General features: G+C 38.9%; 1 protein-coding gene across 4 annotated transcripts in view; it reads left to right on the plus strand.

Annotated features, from left to right (window-relative positions):
• EEFSEC (eukaryotic elongation factor, selenocysteine-tRNA specific) overlaps positions 1–17495 on the plus strand; it is a 317690-nt gene that overhangs the window by 84794 nt on the left and 215401 nt on the right. For all 4 annotated transcript variants that reach the window (XM_020981196.2, XM_020981195.2, XM_020981194.2 and 1 more), the window contains exon 2: positions 14416–14623. In XM_020981196.2, the coding sequence (XP_020836855.1) occupies positions 14416–14623 (208 nt within the window). The remainder of the gene's footprint in view (positions 1–14415; positions 14624–17495) is intronic.

Genomic DNA, 17495 nt, shown 5'->3' on the forward strand with positions numbered 1-17495 from the left:
TCCCTTTTCTGAGGCCTCCCTATTCCCTCTCAGTATTGAAATGAAGCCAGCTAATAATGCTACAGTGACCTTTATGTTCAAATGAAAGGAAGAGTCAGTCAGTCTTACTGAAGGCTCAGATGATGGTTAGCATTTTTTAGCAATAAAATATTTTTTCATTAAGGTATGTGCATTGTGTTTTAAAGACATAATGCTCTTGCACACGTAGTAGACTGCAATATAGTATAAACATAACTTTTATATGTACCGGGAAACAAAAAAATTTCTATGACTTTCTTCATTTTAATATTCACTTTACTATAGTGGTCTAGAACCAAACCCTCAATATCTCCAAGGCATGCTTGTATATTTTATATAATGAGACCATCAGCTTATTAAAGACAAAGTCAAAATCAACATAAAATCAGAAGAAAGGCTAAAGGTGAGAAAAGCATAATCGTGAAACTACAATAGCTCTAGACTGACTATTCAAAAAAGCTATTAACTATGGGAAATGGGAAAAGAAATAGACGTTGATAGAGACTATTATTATTTCCTACAGAAATTTAATCAGTATAAATCAACTGTAATAGGGAGAAGTTTAAAGAAGCTCAGAACTAGACTGAGTCTGCAAACACTTGGCCTCCTTGCCAGGTTGAGAGACATGGCAGCCAGTGGCAGTACCAGTTTAGAATATAAATTCAGCTGCATAATCTTATTCGGGAAAATGATAGAAAGTTATCAGCAGTATCATCTAATAAAACAATTAAGATTTTTGAAAGAGAAGGAAAAAAATAAGCCTATAGAAAGAGTGAAATGAGACCCAATAATGCCAGATTATCCCAAGAATATTTAAAGATTACACTTGGAAGATAGCAAACAGATGAAAAAACTGAGTATTTTTGTAACAAACTATTTTCCTAATCAGAATGTAGGCTTCTGGGTGGGGCAGGGGCTATTTTTGCCTTTGTATCATTAGTGCTTAGATATAGTAAGCACTTAATGATTCTTGTTGACTGTTTTATAATTGATGAGAATGGGACCACCGTATTTGGGCCCTAATATCTCAGTCCCCAGTGTACCACATGAAGAAGTGGGAAAAACAGTAAACAATACAAAGATGGGAAGAATAGCTGAATAAGACCAAGTATGTATAAAAGGTATTTGTGATAAAGGTGACAGTCTTCAAAGTATTTCACTTTTCGCTGAAAGGAAGATTGGAGGTTGCAAACTTGAGTGCCTCGAAGGGTACTAGTGTCTTCAAAAGCAATGGGAAATTAGGAAGAGAAAAGGGCAGAAAGGAAGATAACGAGTTGTATATAGCAACGGTTGAGTTTGAAATGCTTCTGGGTCATCCATGTGGAGGTATCCAGCATAGAACAGGTGATATAGGACTGGAGCTCAGAACAGAAATGAAGGCAGGGTATGTAGATTTGAAAGTTATCTGCATAGACATGATCCCTAAACTTACGGCGCCTCCTCTGTGAAACCTTCCTTAGATCTTCCTATCTGAGTGAAATCTCTGCCCTCCCCCAACTTTATTAAAATACTTTTTTTCCCCTTTACCCTTATAACATCCTACTTTTCATCATCCTTATTTGTGTACGTGTCTTCCCTCTTTCCTTCTACTCTCAGTTACTTGAAGTTGGGGACTATCCTAATTTTTTTTGTTTTTATTTACCTTGCACCTAGCACCATACCTTTTGCATAAAAGGAACCTAACAAAATGTTTGTTGTTAAATATGAAAGAAGAGTTGAGTGTTGACTTGTTTTGCTTGACTCTGTGTCTTTGTTATAAGGCAGAGCTTCTATTAGGGCCCCAGGTGACCTAATGGATAGAGGGCAGGGCCTGATGTAAAATCTGTTCTCAGATACTAGCTGTGTGATCCTGGACAAGTCACTTAACCCTGTTTACCTCAGTTTTTTCATCTGTGAAAATGAGAAGGAAATGGCAGACCACTCCAGTGTTTTTGCCAAGAAAACTCCAAATGGAATAATGAAGAGTTGGGTACTACTGAAATGAGTGAACAACAACAGGACTTCTGTTTGTCAGGATAGCGTAGTTGGTAGTGACAGATATTCAAAAAAGTATCAATAAAATAGTTTTAATGCACAGAAAAAAACAAAAAAGTGAAGAAAGATGCAAATAATAATTTTGTTTTCTCTAATTTAATGTTTGGTTTTTTAAAAAAACTTTTATGTAACAGTTCACAGTTTATTATATAGTCTTCTTGTTCTATGTATATTGAAATATTTTTCTTTGCTGATAACTAAGTTCACAATGAAAATGAAAATTTAATTTTAAAAAAGAACAAAATGACAAGACTTGGTGACCACATGTGGGGGAAGTGGAAGGGGTCAAATATGTGATTCATGGGTCCAGTCTTGAGTGACTTTGAGATTTATTACTGTTCTTATTGTAATAGGAGATTTGGAGGGGGAGCTGCTCAGTTTTTAGTTTCCTTTACTGTATCATCATCCATGTCTCACCTGCTAACTGTGGGTATACCTGGGTAGCTGTCCCCAGACAATTTTCTCTCTCAATATTCTAAATATCAATGATCTGATCATTTCCCATGAGTTCAGTGGTCAGTGCTACGCTTAGGATTACCAGAGCTATTTAGTCAATACGCTTCTCTGTCGAGTGCTAGTCTTCCATTGTCAATTGCCCATTGGTCATCTGTGTATTGCTTCACGTCTTGTGCTTGGGGATCCTTTTCTCTGAGGGCATGCTCATTGAGGCGTGCTGAAGTCTCATTCTGTACCACATGCAATTCCCTTTGCTCAGAATTGTGAGCATTGTGGATATGGCTACGAGAAATTTTGTAAAATTGCAGAACCATTGATTTAGAGCTGGAAGGGACCATAAAGACCATGTTCCCAATCCGCTTGTTTTGCAGATGAGGAAACACAGGCTGAGAGCAGTTAAGTGACTTACAGATGCTTAGATAGGGTCTAAGGCAGGATTTGAACTCAGGTCTTCTTAATTCCAAGCTCCTGATTCTAGACTGTGCCACCTGCATGTTTTCCTTTTGTTTTTCTGTTGCAGCCTCTTTGGCTGTCATTTAATGACTTTATTTGCTACCCTTTTGTCCAGTGTTATTTTTTTCTTGGTTATCACATGAGCTATCTGTTGGTTTTGTTTCTTGTTTCTCTTGTTATTCTTTTGGAAACGTAATTCTCACTTTCTTTCCTGTTTTCTTGATTGATTTTTCTTTTATTTCCTTAGTAATTCATGTCGTCGTGATTCTCAATTCATGTCGTCGTGATTCTCAAGCAGAGGCCAGATTGCCAGTGTTTTAGAGCTCAAATAGAAATCGGGTCTACTAAGCATAAAGATCTCTGTGGACTGCGTATTGACTTGGTTTTGAAATGTAGTATTTTGTTTTATTGTATTTTTATTTATTTTGTTCAGTATTTCCCAGTTACATTTTAATGTAGTTCAGGTGGTACTCAGGAGTGCTGCAGGCCACATCCTCGTGTTTGACCCCTCTGTTTTAGAGTGAGGGTTTGACTAGATTGATTTCAAAGATTGTTTCCAGCTCTAAGAGTTTATAATCTGGGAAGGATCATGTCTCTGCTAATCTGTGTTTTCGGAAAGTGAAATGGGTACTTCTTTTCAGCTGCCCTTCTCTTTGCCCCTTTCCATCTTCTAAAGTTGATCTAATAACTCATAGAAATTCATGGACAACTCCAGAATTGACAAATGGATGCTTTTACATTATGTTTTTCTTGATGACCTCTTTCATTTTTTCCTTGCTCACCCACACATTCAGAGCAGTTGCTCTCTAGTTTGATATTCATAATGCTGTCACTTCTGCAAGCACCAGGTGCCTTTAATTTGATATAAATTTGGTTGTAGTTTCTCTTCTGCCTTTGTGATATTTGAAAACCTCTATTAATTTTTTTAGCTCCATACGCTTGTCTGTAGGTAGAACAATGACTCATCTTAAAATCAAGGTATTTCTTCGTCTGCTTTTATACTGAAACATCTTAGAAATTCCCAAATCAGTTTTCTGTCTTATTGAATTATTGAAGATCATTTAACTATACGTAAGAAATTGGAATTTCTTTATTGGTTTCTCCTGGGACCATTACTACTTAGGAAAAATGAAGAACCCTTCATAGAATTCCCCTGTCTTTTACTTTCTAATAGTCTTATACAAGTAGGGAAACTTGAAAGTCAACAGCTTGGGATGTTTATAAAAGATTCCATCTTCTTTGGTACAGGTTAAAACAGTACTTGGCTTCCTGCCTCGTTGTGTAAGTCTGTCCCACACTTAAGAGAGGTATCCTTTCCCTTTCTGCTCCCCCTGCCGGCCTGCCATCTTGTGCATGACAGTTGAAAGGGTGGCATGATTTTAGTACCTAGCTGTCATCTTCTGTCGGTTCTGACTTGTATTAAAACTCTTTCTTTCCAAGCTCTCTATGAAGAAGCACAAGTTATGGGGTCTTTGTTTTCAAATCAGAAGTGTCTGTATATCTGTGTGTTTTGTGTATAGTAGGGAAGACTTTCTTTAGTACATCTTGTCTACTTCTTCCAGATTCCTAAAACACCTGTTTTGTTGCTCTCTGCTCAGAACCCTCCACAGACTTCCGATTGCCTGTAAAATCAGATGCAGTCTCCTTAATCTGGTATTCGAGGTCCCCTACAATCTGACCTCAACCACTCTTTTTAACCCTGTTTTCCACTGCTGCTGTACTTGAAGCTTCCTGGCTTTCGCCACGTTGGTCTGCTCACTGTCCCTGTGAACGAATTTGTTGCCTTCCTGCTCCACCTTTTTGTCTACTTTTCCACACACCATTTTCACTCCCTGGAATATTATTTATCCTTCTCCACCTATTCAAATGCTACCAAGGATTGAATTTTCATGAGCCTTCTAGGCCCATCTCTGAACCTACCTCTTCAGAAAAGATCCCTGGCTGTCTTTCACATAGCAAAGTTGTCCAGAAGTGGAATGGGTTGCTTCAGGAATTTTTCTAAGGTGGATGTCTTTGAGCAGAAGTTGGACAGCTGCTTGTCACGGATTTCCATTAAATGCAGCCCGGCTGTCTCATCCGGCTCCTAGTTTCTAGGATTCTCACAGCACTTCCTTGTGATTGGGCCTCTCTATCTCAGGAGGGCCTTAAGTCAGGATGGCCTAATTCTGAGCAGCTTCGGTTATTTTCATAGGAGTATATTTGTTATCCTCTCCAGGCTTCTTTCATCTGTCCTTTTTATGGATTTCTCTAGACTTCATCCCCCTCTTTATGTAAAAGGTACCCCTCTTGGTATATTCTCTCCTTAGCCCAAGGCTAAGTTATGTTGCGTTTAAAGGCTGTCCCCTCCACAAGCATTTGTGGTAATCACAGTTAAGGGGGTAGAAGCCACCATCTACTGAAAAATAGAAGAGCATGCAGGACTTGGGATCAGGAAGACCTGAGTTTGAATCCTGCCTTAGACACTATCTCTGTGACCCTGGGCAAATCACTTAACTGTTCTTAGCTTGTTCCCTCTTCTTTAAAATAGGGATAATGATAGTACCTATTCCACAGGGTTATTGTGAGGATCAAATAAGATACCTATAGAAAGTGCTTTGTAAGTCTCAGAGTGTATATATTCAGTTTACAAAAACTTTTTATTTACGATAGTAGAAGGTTGTGACTCCATTGAGCTGTTGAATTTTCAAGCAAGAAGAGGCCTTAGCACTATTATGTAAAATATGGCACTTTGATATCAGAAACTTGTGATTGTTTTTATTTTTTCAATGAACAAAAAAACCCCCGATTTCTCTCTTTCACCCTCCCTTCCCATTGAAAAAGAAAGAAAAACAAATATGCAAAGTCAAGCAAAACAAATTACTTCATTGACCATCTCTCTCTCTGTGTATGTGTATATTTACATGTATATTTATGTGTCTATGTATGTCTCATTCTGTACACTGAAGCCATCACCGCACCATCAGGTGGTGGGTAGCAGGTTTCATCATGAGTCCTCAGGAATTGTTGTTGGTTATTGCATTGGTCAGGGTTCTTAAGTTTTTCAAAAATGTTTGTCTTCATGATGTTGTTTGTGTGAATTGTTATCACGGTTTTGCTCACTCTACTCTGCATCAGTTCATACAGATCTTGCCAGGTTTCTATGAAATTGTCTAAGTTATCATTTCTTACAGCATAATAATATTCTGTTATGATCCCACATTAAAATTTGTTTAGCCTTTCTTTGGTGGATGAGCTCCCTTTTAGTTACCAATTCTTTGACAGCACAAAAAGAGCTGGCATAAATATATTTTTGTGCATGTGAATAAATGAAGAAAAAGGAATTTATTAGTAAACACTGTGTGCAAAACATTGTGCTAAGTGATGAGGATACCAGTAGAGAAGTCAGATAGTCCCTGCTCTCCAGAAGTTCTCATTCTAATGGGGGAGACAACCCACTTGGGACGTTTCAGCTGCAAGTCAGATGGGAAGGTCCCATGGTCCTTAGGGGCAGCAGCAAATCAGATGGTCCTGCCTCTTTTTTAATGTCATTTCCACCAATAAAATCTTAGAACTTTCTAATGTTGAACCATCCGACTGTACCAAGGACTTTGGTGGCAAGGACTTCCTGGAAAGAACACGTCGGTCCTTTTCCTCTTTCTTTGTTCTCTTTGGAGGTATAGACCTAATAGTGATGTCACTGGATCAGAGGATTTGTAGAGCCTAATAATTTTGGGGCAAAGCCTGCAATCATGAATGTAACATGTTACCTTCTTTTCCTGCCCTGTACCACCAAACAGGGCACTGCCTCCCCAGCTTTGCCTCCTCCTGACTTCTGCTCAAGGTGGCAGATTCAGATGCAAACTAAATTTCATTGTTCACACCAGGGCTGTTTGAAATCCTGGAATGTTTGGTGTGCATGTGTGCTGTGTGTCCCACTTGTCCTTTGTGCCCCCTCTGCATTTGCAGGCCTGGTTCAGTGATAGTCAAATCGTTATAATGGTATTAAGCCTTCTAAGGTCACTGACATAATTCTAATGCCTCTGAAGATGATGCAGGTGTACTTAGATGTAACTTGGGGTTCTCACTTTAATAAGTCAAATATTAATAATTGTCTTGGTTTTTCCCCCCAGTTTTTTTTCTTTTTTGCTTTTAATCTTTCTCTCTTTTGCAACCATGTACTTTGACTGTTGTTTGCTTATTTAGTTAAGAATAGAAGGGAAAAGGGGAGAGGGACTACCATTTGGGCAGTTTTGCTACTTAGAGCTCTAATGAAAGCTGAGTTTGAGGATTCTTTTTTCCATTTGATTTAGTGCTTTCCTGAGAAGGTAGTGTAGTGGAAACACTGACATGGAATCAGGAAACTGGATTCTTTTCCCAGTTTTGCCACTAACCAATTCTGTAACAATGGACTTTAACCTTAATCTGCCTCAGTTTCCTCATATGTAGAATGAGAGGATTGTTCTGGTGATCTCTAAGGTCCCTTCTAGATCTGTGTCTTATAATCCTATGGCTGGGTTTCCTTCTAGCTTCCAAATTCTCATTTTATCCTAATAGTCAGGAATTAGCTCCTGTAAGGGCATATAGAAAGGTGCCAGTAGGGTGCAGATAGAGTGCATTGAAAGATGGCACCACTAGGGGTAATACACACACACACACACACACACACACACACACGCTCGTTTTCTTACTGTGTAGTCCTAGATTTAGTCCAGCCTTACAGTCTGGTCTCCTTTTTGAAAACCTCATATATATACATATATATATATATATGTGTGTATATACACGCACACATATATACATATACACACACACACACACACACACACACACACACATGAGAATAATCCACAAACCAGGTGAATTAGAGAATGATTATTTGCTTAGTGTCCTTCGATGTTGGTACATTTGATTTGTATGGAGCATTTCAGAGAAGGGTAGTTAGATAAAGAAAGGTAAAGCAGTAGTAGCAGTTGAGCTTTGTCTGCCATTGTAATATGCACATTCCTCATGACAGTTCTTAATAGATAGTTCAGTGTCCTGAGCCTGCGTTAAGCTGGCAGGAGGGGCTGTCTGCATACTTCAGATTGTATGGACAGTCTACAAACTTAAACATTGTTGGGTAGAAAGTGTGATATTGTCCATTAAGCGCTGGGTCAGCGAGGAGACTAGGAGATGGCCAGGTGAGCGTTGGGCTCCTGAGCTTTCAGCTGGGGAGAAGTGTTTCATGGAAACACCTTGGAATCCTTTCATATAATTGAAGTGATACCTCTCTATTCAGTCACTGTTGACTTTCCAACTTCCCATGAAATTTTATGGCTTGTACTTTGTGATGTAATAGCAAACAGAAAGATTCCAAGCACTCTTTTCTTCATGCCAGCTGAAGACTCATTTCCTGACTCTTTCTTTTGGTGCCTGTTCAAAGTAGGTTCCAGATCCGTGTTCTTTTCCCATTTATGTCCTGCTTTTATGTCATATTTAACTCTGCTGCTCTTGAAAGTGTGAATGACCAACCAATGGGAAGAGTTAAAGAAAGCAATGAAAACATTTTACTGTTTCTCTGTTTTGGTGGGCATCTGTCTAGAGATGTTCAAAGTAGTCTGATATCTTGCACTGATCAGATTTAAATGGACAGTTAGCATTGTATAATTTTCATCAGTTAGCATATGTTGTTACTAGGTACAGAACACTAGTTTAAATGCTTGAGTAACAGGTTTCAGAAGTTAGTCAAATTAACCCTCAATCCTTGGTAGTCCGGAGATTCTAGCCTAAGATGACTGAAAAGGCAACACAAAAAGACATATACTTAGATCTTGTGGAATTACTTTGCATTTCAGAATATCTTGCTGTCTCACAAGGTTGAAAATGTCACCAAGATTTTGTACTAATGGGAAACCTTATTTTAACTATAGTTAGTTAATAGTGAAAAAACATTTCTTCCAATTTTTTTTTTTGGTAAATAATGCATGCAACGTCCTCCCTCACTGCTATTGTAGATTTGAGTCAAACATCACTCCGTCCAAAATCATTTCAGATTTGAAGTTCTTTAAAAAGAGTCCAAAGTTTAAATCTTTGATGTCTCAGAAACTACTTAAAGGAACTTTTTTTGAGCAAGAAAAGGAAACTTGGATATTCACAGATAAATTGTCATACTTAAAAGTCTACCAAAATTTGGCCTTTCTATGTTTCTTTTCTTTTTGTTTTGGATATGATTGAGATATAGAACTCATAGAATTGGGAATTCATAACTTTAAAAAAGTATGAGAGAAACTTTAACCTTGTGATAAGGATCCTGCTATATCTTTAAAGGATTCTGTAGTCAATACGAGATGAAAAATTCTGATAGGTTGAAAAATATAGAAGGTCATTTGTAACTCTTAATTTTTTTGTACTGCATTCCCACCCACTCACTCACCCATGCTCTCTAGTTTAAGAATGATTTCCTACTCTGGGTTCGTGGGAATTGGGAAAGAGACTGTCTATTCATTTGGTGGAAATACTGGGGATTTGAAAGAAAAGAGAGGGGGACACTTGTGTCACTTCCTTGTTCCTCTGATCAAAAGTTTGGTGAAAAAAATAGATGAACCAAGTGCAGAAAGCAGCCTATGGTTCACTGGGGCTGACCCGAAGTTTCCAGTTGTGTTCCAGTTTTAGGGACCGTTTTGTTAAGTCATGGTGACCTTTGGTTCTCTTAGAAGTCATTGAGTAATGGTGCTACAGGGCATCGGCTTTAGAATGCCATCCTTTTGGAGCAAAGATATGTGTTATCCTTAATGAATGTTGCTTGTAGATAGCTTGATAAGGTTGAAAGTGCAATCCTGTAACTGTTCCTGAGTGCTTGGGTATATTAGCACTTATCTTTGTTTCTCTGTCAATCAGTTCTGTTTCTTAAGCTTAGGATCCCAACATCCCAATAAGATGTGAGGTCCTTTAAGTATATGAGTCATTCCCCTCGAGCCAGCATGGGAAGGCTGGCACCGCTAGTTAGTTTTATGTACAAATGAGTACAATATGTACAAATTGAGTGGTAGGGAAAAGAAGCTGATTTTAAGTAAGTAAAGTGTACTCTGTTTTTTAACAGGTCTGATTTGTGTCAGATTGTTTTCAGTGGAGCCCATTTCAGATTGTCAGCTCAGTATATTATAGATGGTAAAACTCATCCTAGTGATTGCTGGTAGTACTTGTCAGCCCTGAGAGGTCTGGGCGTCTTAGCATCTTGGCTCTATTTTTCCCCATGGAGATTGTCTTTGCCTTGCTTCATATATGATTTCCCTTTTGAATTTATTCACGAAAGAAATAAGAAGAGGAGGAGCTTGAAAAAGGCCATCTACATTCCAGGCCAAAGTGAGTGAAGGTGGAAGGCCAGTTGATCGCTAGCACTGGTTTGTGTGGGGCCAAGGACATAGGACGTTGAAGCAGTTTAATAAACCATCTCCTTGACTCTGAGTCAGGAGCCGCTTTCAGGTCCTGGTGGGTTTGTTAAACCTGAGGTGTATTGAGCATGGACTATAGGTAAATTCAGGCTTAATGTATGATACTTTTCTGAATTGATGGGGGTGCAGGAATTTGTTGGTATTTGCTCAGTCGATAGACATATGAATTGTTTTTGTTTTGTTGTAATTTTTTTTTATTAATTTGTTTTGATTTATCAACAATCACTTCCATATGCTTTTCAGTTGAAAAATTCCCCCCCCTTCCTCCCCCTCACCTTCCCCAAGACAGCACACAATCTGATATAGGCTTTACATTTACATTCCTATTAAACATATTTTCACATTAGTGAAGTTGTAAGTAAAAATTAAAACCAGTAGGAGGAACCATCAGAAAGATGACACAAAACTCAACAGAAGGTAAGAATAAGTGATAGCTATTCAACTTCCATAATTCCTTCTTTGGATGTGGATAGCATTTTCCATCCCAAGGCCTCTGGAGATGTCTTAGATCCTTGTAATGCTGAGAAGGGTTCACTTTAACAATATTAGTCATCGCGTAACGTGGCTGTTATTGTGTACAAGGTCCTCTTGGTTCTGCTCACTTCACTCAGCATCAGACCATATAGGTCTTTACAGGTTTTTCTGAAGTCTGCCTGTTCATCATTTCTTATAGCACAATGGTATTCCATTACATTCATACACCACAACTTGCTCAGCCATTCCCCAATTTTTTTTTCTTAAGCGGTGAGGTAGAAATATGATAATACTTCATTTATTTGGCCTCATGAGGAAATATGGTGTTCTAGCTAGGTGAATTTTCCAGTTAACCTTACCAATTAAAATGCTGAAACTTTTGTTTTGATGAAAAATTTTCTAAAATATTTTGTACCCTTCCCTGCCTTCTTTAAACAGGCTCTACTAAACATAGCTTAATCTTTTTGTTGGTGATTTTTTCATTATGAACATTGTCTTTAGAAGGTCTCATACTTTGAAGACTATTTGCCCCTATGCTAAATGACCAAATATTTCTTTGATGTTATAGTTCTTGTGTCTGTTATGTTATTTTCCCGTGTTCTTCCTTTCTCCCTGCTGTCAGTGCCCTCTGTTAGCAGTCCGACCTCTCTGATTGGATGAAGAGAATGTGCTCTGAGTTGTGAAACCAGCTCACTAAGCTTGTGAGAACATTTGTCCCTTACCCATCTTGTGGGGAACGTTGGTAGTAAAATGCTTTTCTCTTTGTAGGTGGGCCAATAAATGTCTGAAATGCACTGAAAGCATACATTCGGTGGCATCTGCACTGGCCTCAGCTATGAGGAGTACTCATATCCCTTCACCTCTTTTAGAACCTCACTTTACTCACTGATAAATGAGGATAAGAATAACTATCTTGGTCATCTACAGTTCTGTTGTTGAGGTCGTATGAGGCCATGTAAGACAGATTGCTTTCAAAGCTAATGAACTTTATGATTATAATAATAATAATAATAATAATAACTATAATTATTATTATTATTATTTTGTGGCTACTCAAAGGTCCTTTTCACTTATTCCAGGTTCTTGGCTGTGTTCTAGTTAATAATGGCTCACATTTTTGTAGAACTTTACAATTGTCGAAGCACTTTCCTCACAATAGCCTTATGAACTGAATAGAACAGCTCTTATTTCCTTTTTACAGATGAGGAAACAGATTTAGAAATGGCTTGCTTAAGGTCACATAATTAGTTGCCTGAGGCAGAACTTAATCCTAGGTCCTCTGACTGAGTCCAGTACTAAAATGGTTTTATGTGCAGTAAGTGAGTGAAGTAAGCGAGCCCTTCATATGTCTTGGCCATCCCCTCCCTCCCACCCCCCTCCCCCATCCATTTTTTCTTCTACCATGATTTGATCATTTCTGGCTTTTGTAATCTAAACCTGCAGTCTTATGCAAAAAAAGAAAGTGCTGTTCTTTGTATATGAATATAATAAACTTTGGCCTACCATCAGCAAGGGCATGTGCTTCACAACAGGGTTTGAGGGAAAGGGCGCTGAACTTGGAGGCAGATGATTTGGATTTGAGGCCTGTTTTGGTCACTTACTAGCTGTTTGCTTATTGGTCAGTCACTTAACCTCTCTGAGATGGTTTTCTCATTTGTAAAATGGATGTAATATTATAACTAATAGCTGTTATGGATAAATGCAAGATGCCATCATTACTGCATTATTTTCACAGTGGTTGGGGTAGGTAGTACAGAGTCATCTGTACTCTTATCCTTTGTAACCAATAGAACATGTTTATAATGTGAAGGGGGAGACCGAAGTCTTTGGCCGTGGGTCTGAGTTAAGCTGACTTGCCATTAGGGAAGTTAAATCCATGGCTCAGCCCTCAGAACGTTTCTGTAACCTACACAGCTAATTGATCACAAGGTAAACCTGCCAGACAGCCATAGTTTAGCAATTCTTTCAAGCTCTATAACCCAGTCCATTTCTTTTTTCCTAGTCTTTACTCTAAAATACAAATGTGGAATCAGCTTGGTATTGGGCAGTCTTGGATGAGGAAACTCCCTTTACCATCTCAGGTCTGCTCCTTCTCTAAAATTCACTGTTGACTAGAGCACTGAGAAGTTAAGGTACTTCTGTCAGATGTGTCAGAGTCACTGGGGGTAGGTGACAGATTGGCCAATTGAGTGCAGGCCTCAGCTTCATTTATTTTTTATTCATGTTCCTTTTTATAGCAAATCTTAAATTCTGTCTCGGGCCAGTAGTCCCTAGACAGAGAAGCAATATCACTGCCAAACTCAAAAGGGCATCATGAAAAGAGAAAACAGGCTGCTCTCAAATATAGTCGACTTAGATGAGAAGCTCTTTTTAATTTTTTCCTATTCTTGTCTCTTGACGATACAAAACATGTAGGTGTTTAAAGCACTTGATTTCTTTTTTTAATTTCCTAGAGATTTTCCCAATTGCAGAATGGAATGATAGTGATAATTCTGAGTCTGTACTACCAAGCCTATGGAGAAAAGCACTTTGGAGTTAGAAGACCTAGGTTCATGTTTAGCCTGTGATACCTATATTACCATAAGTAACTCAGAGGTGACCTCTGAGCCTTAGGTTTTCCCATTTGTATATAGTGGAGAAAATAACACCTTCTGCTCACAAGTTTGTTGAGGCATTCTTCATCTTTGTACATTGTTAAGTGCTAGGTAAATGAATTATTATTATTACTGTTATTGCTATTGCTGTTGCTGCTGCTGCTACTACTACAACTACAGCTGCTGCTGCTGTGATTGCCAGCACCACCACCACCACCACCACCATTGCTACCAAATGCCAGTACCAGTTTACTAGGGATAGTGTGAAGATTGCTGAATAGTTTAAATGTTTTATAGGAAGACAAAATATTTATGATTATTCAATGTAAAGATGTTGCACGTCCACTGGGTCACATTAAGGCAGACAGCCACTGCTTGTTATTGCCCAGGTTCCCTGGCTACAACCTTTGATTTCTTTTATTATTGACCTAGTAATTGGTACAGAAATTGACCTGATCAGTCATAGCCTTTATTGGTCTTCCTCTGCCTTTTGTATATTGGAAACGGATTTTCAAGATCTAATACTGTAGATTGATTTATTGTTTGTCCTATCCTTGGCTAAAATTTTTAGACATCTCCCTAAGTTGTCTGGAATGCAGTCTTGAAAGTCTAGAAACTCTTGAAACTTTATGGTAGAAATGTATTTATTTTTATATTTATACTGAGGCAACAATGACCCTCAGTCATAGATCTTGTAGATCATAGGTCACAAATTTAGGGCTGAAGGGACCTAAGAGGTCATTTGTGTAATCCATGCATAGGACAGATAAGGAAACAGGCCGTGGGAAGTGAAGGGGCTTTCCCAAGGTCCTACAGGTAGTTTAGTAGTAAGGTTTTGAATCTAGGTCTTTGGACTCTGAATCTAGTGCTCTTTCCACTGCACCACACTGCCTTCTGGGTTAGGACATATTGGGTAACTTGCTAGAAAGTTCAGTCCTCTGTTTTCATTCGTCTAACCTTGTGTTTTCTTTCTCTAGGAGCCCAGATCATTGATCTGATGATGCTAGTTATTGATGTGACCAAAGGGATGCAGACTCAGTCAGCAGAATGCTTGGTGATTGGGCAAATTGCTTGTCAGAAGCTGATTGTGGTACTGAACAAGATAGACCTCCTAGCAGAAGAGAAGAGACAGGCTGCCATTGACAAGATGACCAAGAAAATGCAGAAGACTCTAGAGAACACAAAGTAGGTTTGCCAAGAGTAGACTAATCATCATTCATATAATAATAGTTAAGTAATTATTATTAAATAATTAATCCCATTCATGGGACTGACCAGGCATATAACCTCATACAGGATGCTGCCAGAGTGTGTGTATGTGTGTGTGTGTGTAAGCACGGAAGACTCTAATGACTGGTGTTAGAGCTCTCTCAGTATATGGTTTGCACCAGAATTTTGCCTTTCATTTCTTAGAGTTTCTAAAAAACTAAAGCTAAAATTTTATAGACTTCCTGTGTTAGATGCTGCCACATTTTGAATTTGAATTTAGTTCAAAGGTTCAGTGTGGCATAGTAGAAGGAACACAGGCGAAGGAGACATGGTTCCAGTTTGCTAAGTTGTTGCCCAGGGCTGCACTGAAATGGTCAATAACAGTCTCACTGGGAAAAAATGTATACCCAACCCAGTTTTAAGTTTGATCTGCATCATTAGCATTTTACCCATCATGTAAGTCTAGACAGTCCACAAAACAGTAAGTCAAGACCTGGTTTTGTGGAGTTTGCCCATTTCCGAAGTGTAAATGCCCACCTTGAAAATGTAACAGTCAGCTTGCAGGTTTGCTGTAGCTCTGCAGACTCCAGCACACCCTTTGTGGTGACTGTAGGCAGGGTCACCAGCCCTCTCTGGAATTCTCATTTTGTTTTTGTTAAAGGCACTCAGACTGTATGATCTCTAGGTGCCTTTAGCTCTAAAATACATTTTCTGTGCTAAGCGGTTCCTTCTTTAAGAGAGCCAAAAGCTGATTGGAGATTTTTTCCGACAGTTAAGAGCAGAAGGGGTTGGTTAAAATGGAAGATGGGAAAAGAGAGATTTTATACAGTTCAAAAAAATTGGAATACTCAGTAGTGAGAGATTAGACTATTAAAGGTGATGGAACTCCCATAGTAGGAACAGGATGTAAAGCCACCTCATTGAACAAGTTACATCAGAACATCAGAAATGCCTTGTTCTGATGTTGTCAGGACTGTTGCCCTTGTTCAGATGCATAGTGTCGGAAAACCTTCATTGTTTTATCATTTTCTGTGATCGTTTTTGGACCAGTCCCTTTTGATCAGTACTAAGTAGTGGTCACAGAGAGGTAGCGAGGTATTCTCTTTCTCTGTGCGGCATCAAGATAATATCCTGCCACTTCTGCTTCTCCTTCGAACCTGTGTGTGGAGGGCAAACAAGTAGAAAGTGTTTTTGTTTCTCCTGTCATAAAGATTGATATGCCTTCCCATTGGTGATTTTTTTTCAGAGCCAACACCTGCAGCTCTGTCTGAGAATCCTCAAGTTGGTTAAATTAACACTCTGGCTCTGTGATTGCTCCAGATGTGTCATAAAAGATTTCCTAGCCCTGTCTTTTGTTAGCAAAATTCATCAATCTGATAAAATCGACACATTTAGATAAATGTTGCATAAGAATTCAGACTTTGTTATTCCCAACGGAAGTGGATATGAGACTGTAAAAATGGAGATAAAAAATTATATCTTCCCTTTAGTGAGTTATTTGATCTCCCTGCAGTTTTATTTACTTGTCAGAAAGGGGTGGAACAGGCCCTTTCAACTAATACTTAAAAATCACAATATAGCTTCAGTGTCACATCCTATAAATGGGGCAAGGAAATGGGATGTGTGAGGTGGTGTGTGAGTAGGCAGTAGATTAATTTAATAAGTTAATTTAAAAAAATGTAAGCAAATTTTCCTCCCATGTTAATAATTATTTACTTTTTTTCTCATTCAGAATCACTTATGCTCTTTAAATTTGGGGATGGTGGTACACAGATCGAATCTTATAACTGAGCATAAACGTAGGAGAAATTGACCTTTTGAATCACCTGACAGCCTAGTTCTGTGTCTAAAGCCTTTTTCTTCCCCCACTGAGAAACCTAGTAAGAGGAGAAAAATCTCATTGTACATCAGTCTCTGTGAGAACTTAGACAATGAAATGATATATCAACTAATGGAACCTTTTTGCTTGTAAAGAATTACCTGAAATGTTAATTGTTTTCATGCTGTTATCCTGTTCTTATCCTTTAAAATACTCTAAATAATTCTTTTCTTTTCTGATGTAATCCTCATTTAAGTCCTTTTATAAATTGTTGTCTGCATATCAGGAAATGTATGGGTAGTGGAGGCGTGCCTCCCCCCCCCCCCCACTTCCCCTCCCCATCCCAGACATACACTGGCTGATAAAAAGCTGCAAAATGGCAAAGACTAAAAGCCCTTCTTTTCTCTAAGCCCTTCCACTTGTTTGGATGTTTCCTCTCTCAGTGCCCCTCAGCACCCCCTGTTTGGAAAGTCTTCTTTCTTTTTCCATTCTCTTCCACCCCAGGCCTACTCCTTGTGGTGGCCTTGAGACACCTGGCCCTTTCACACACGTATTCCTCTCTGCATTTCCGCCCCCCTCCCCCTCTTCTGCCAGGTTGTAACCCCTTGTGTAACCCAGCTGCAATCTTACCAGCTCTGTTATGGCTTCCATGATTAATCCTGTTTCACATTGATCACTCTTTTAATTTGTGTTACTTCCAAGTCCCGACAATCTTACTGATAACTGACATCCTTTCTCCCCATCCTGCTACCCTTATTCCAGCCCTTATTAATCAATCAGTTAGTCAACATTTGTTAAGTACCTATTATGTTCCAGTCACTGTACTAAGCTCCTCCTCACCTGGACCCTTGCAATAATAGACCCAGTCAGTGAACAGATATGTGAGCACATTGGGCTCTGCCTCCATTTTCTGTTCTCTCCGTTCTCCTTAGGCCTCTACACAGCTGAAAAGTTCATACTCAGAAGGCTCAGGTCTGTCATCTTCCTCTCCTGCTCTGAAATTTCCAGGGGCACCGTATTGCCCATAAG

The sequence above is a fragment of the Phascolarctos cinereus genome, unplaced genomic scaffold (assembly GCF_003287225.1).
Source record: "Phascolarctos cinereus isolate Bilbo 61053 unplaced genomic scaffold, phaCin_HiC Scaffold_4;HRSCAF=312, whole genome shotgun sequence".
In the NCBI taxonomy this organism is placed as follows: Eukaryota; Metazoa; Chordata; class Mammalia; order Diprotodontia; family Phascolarctidae; genus Phascolarctos; species Phascolarctos cinereus.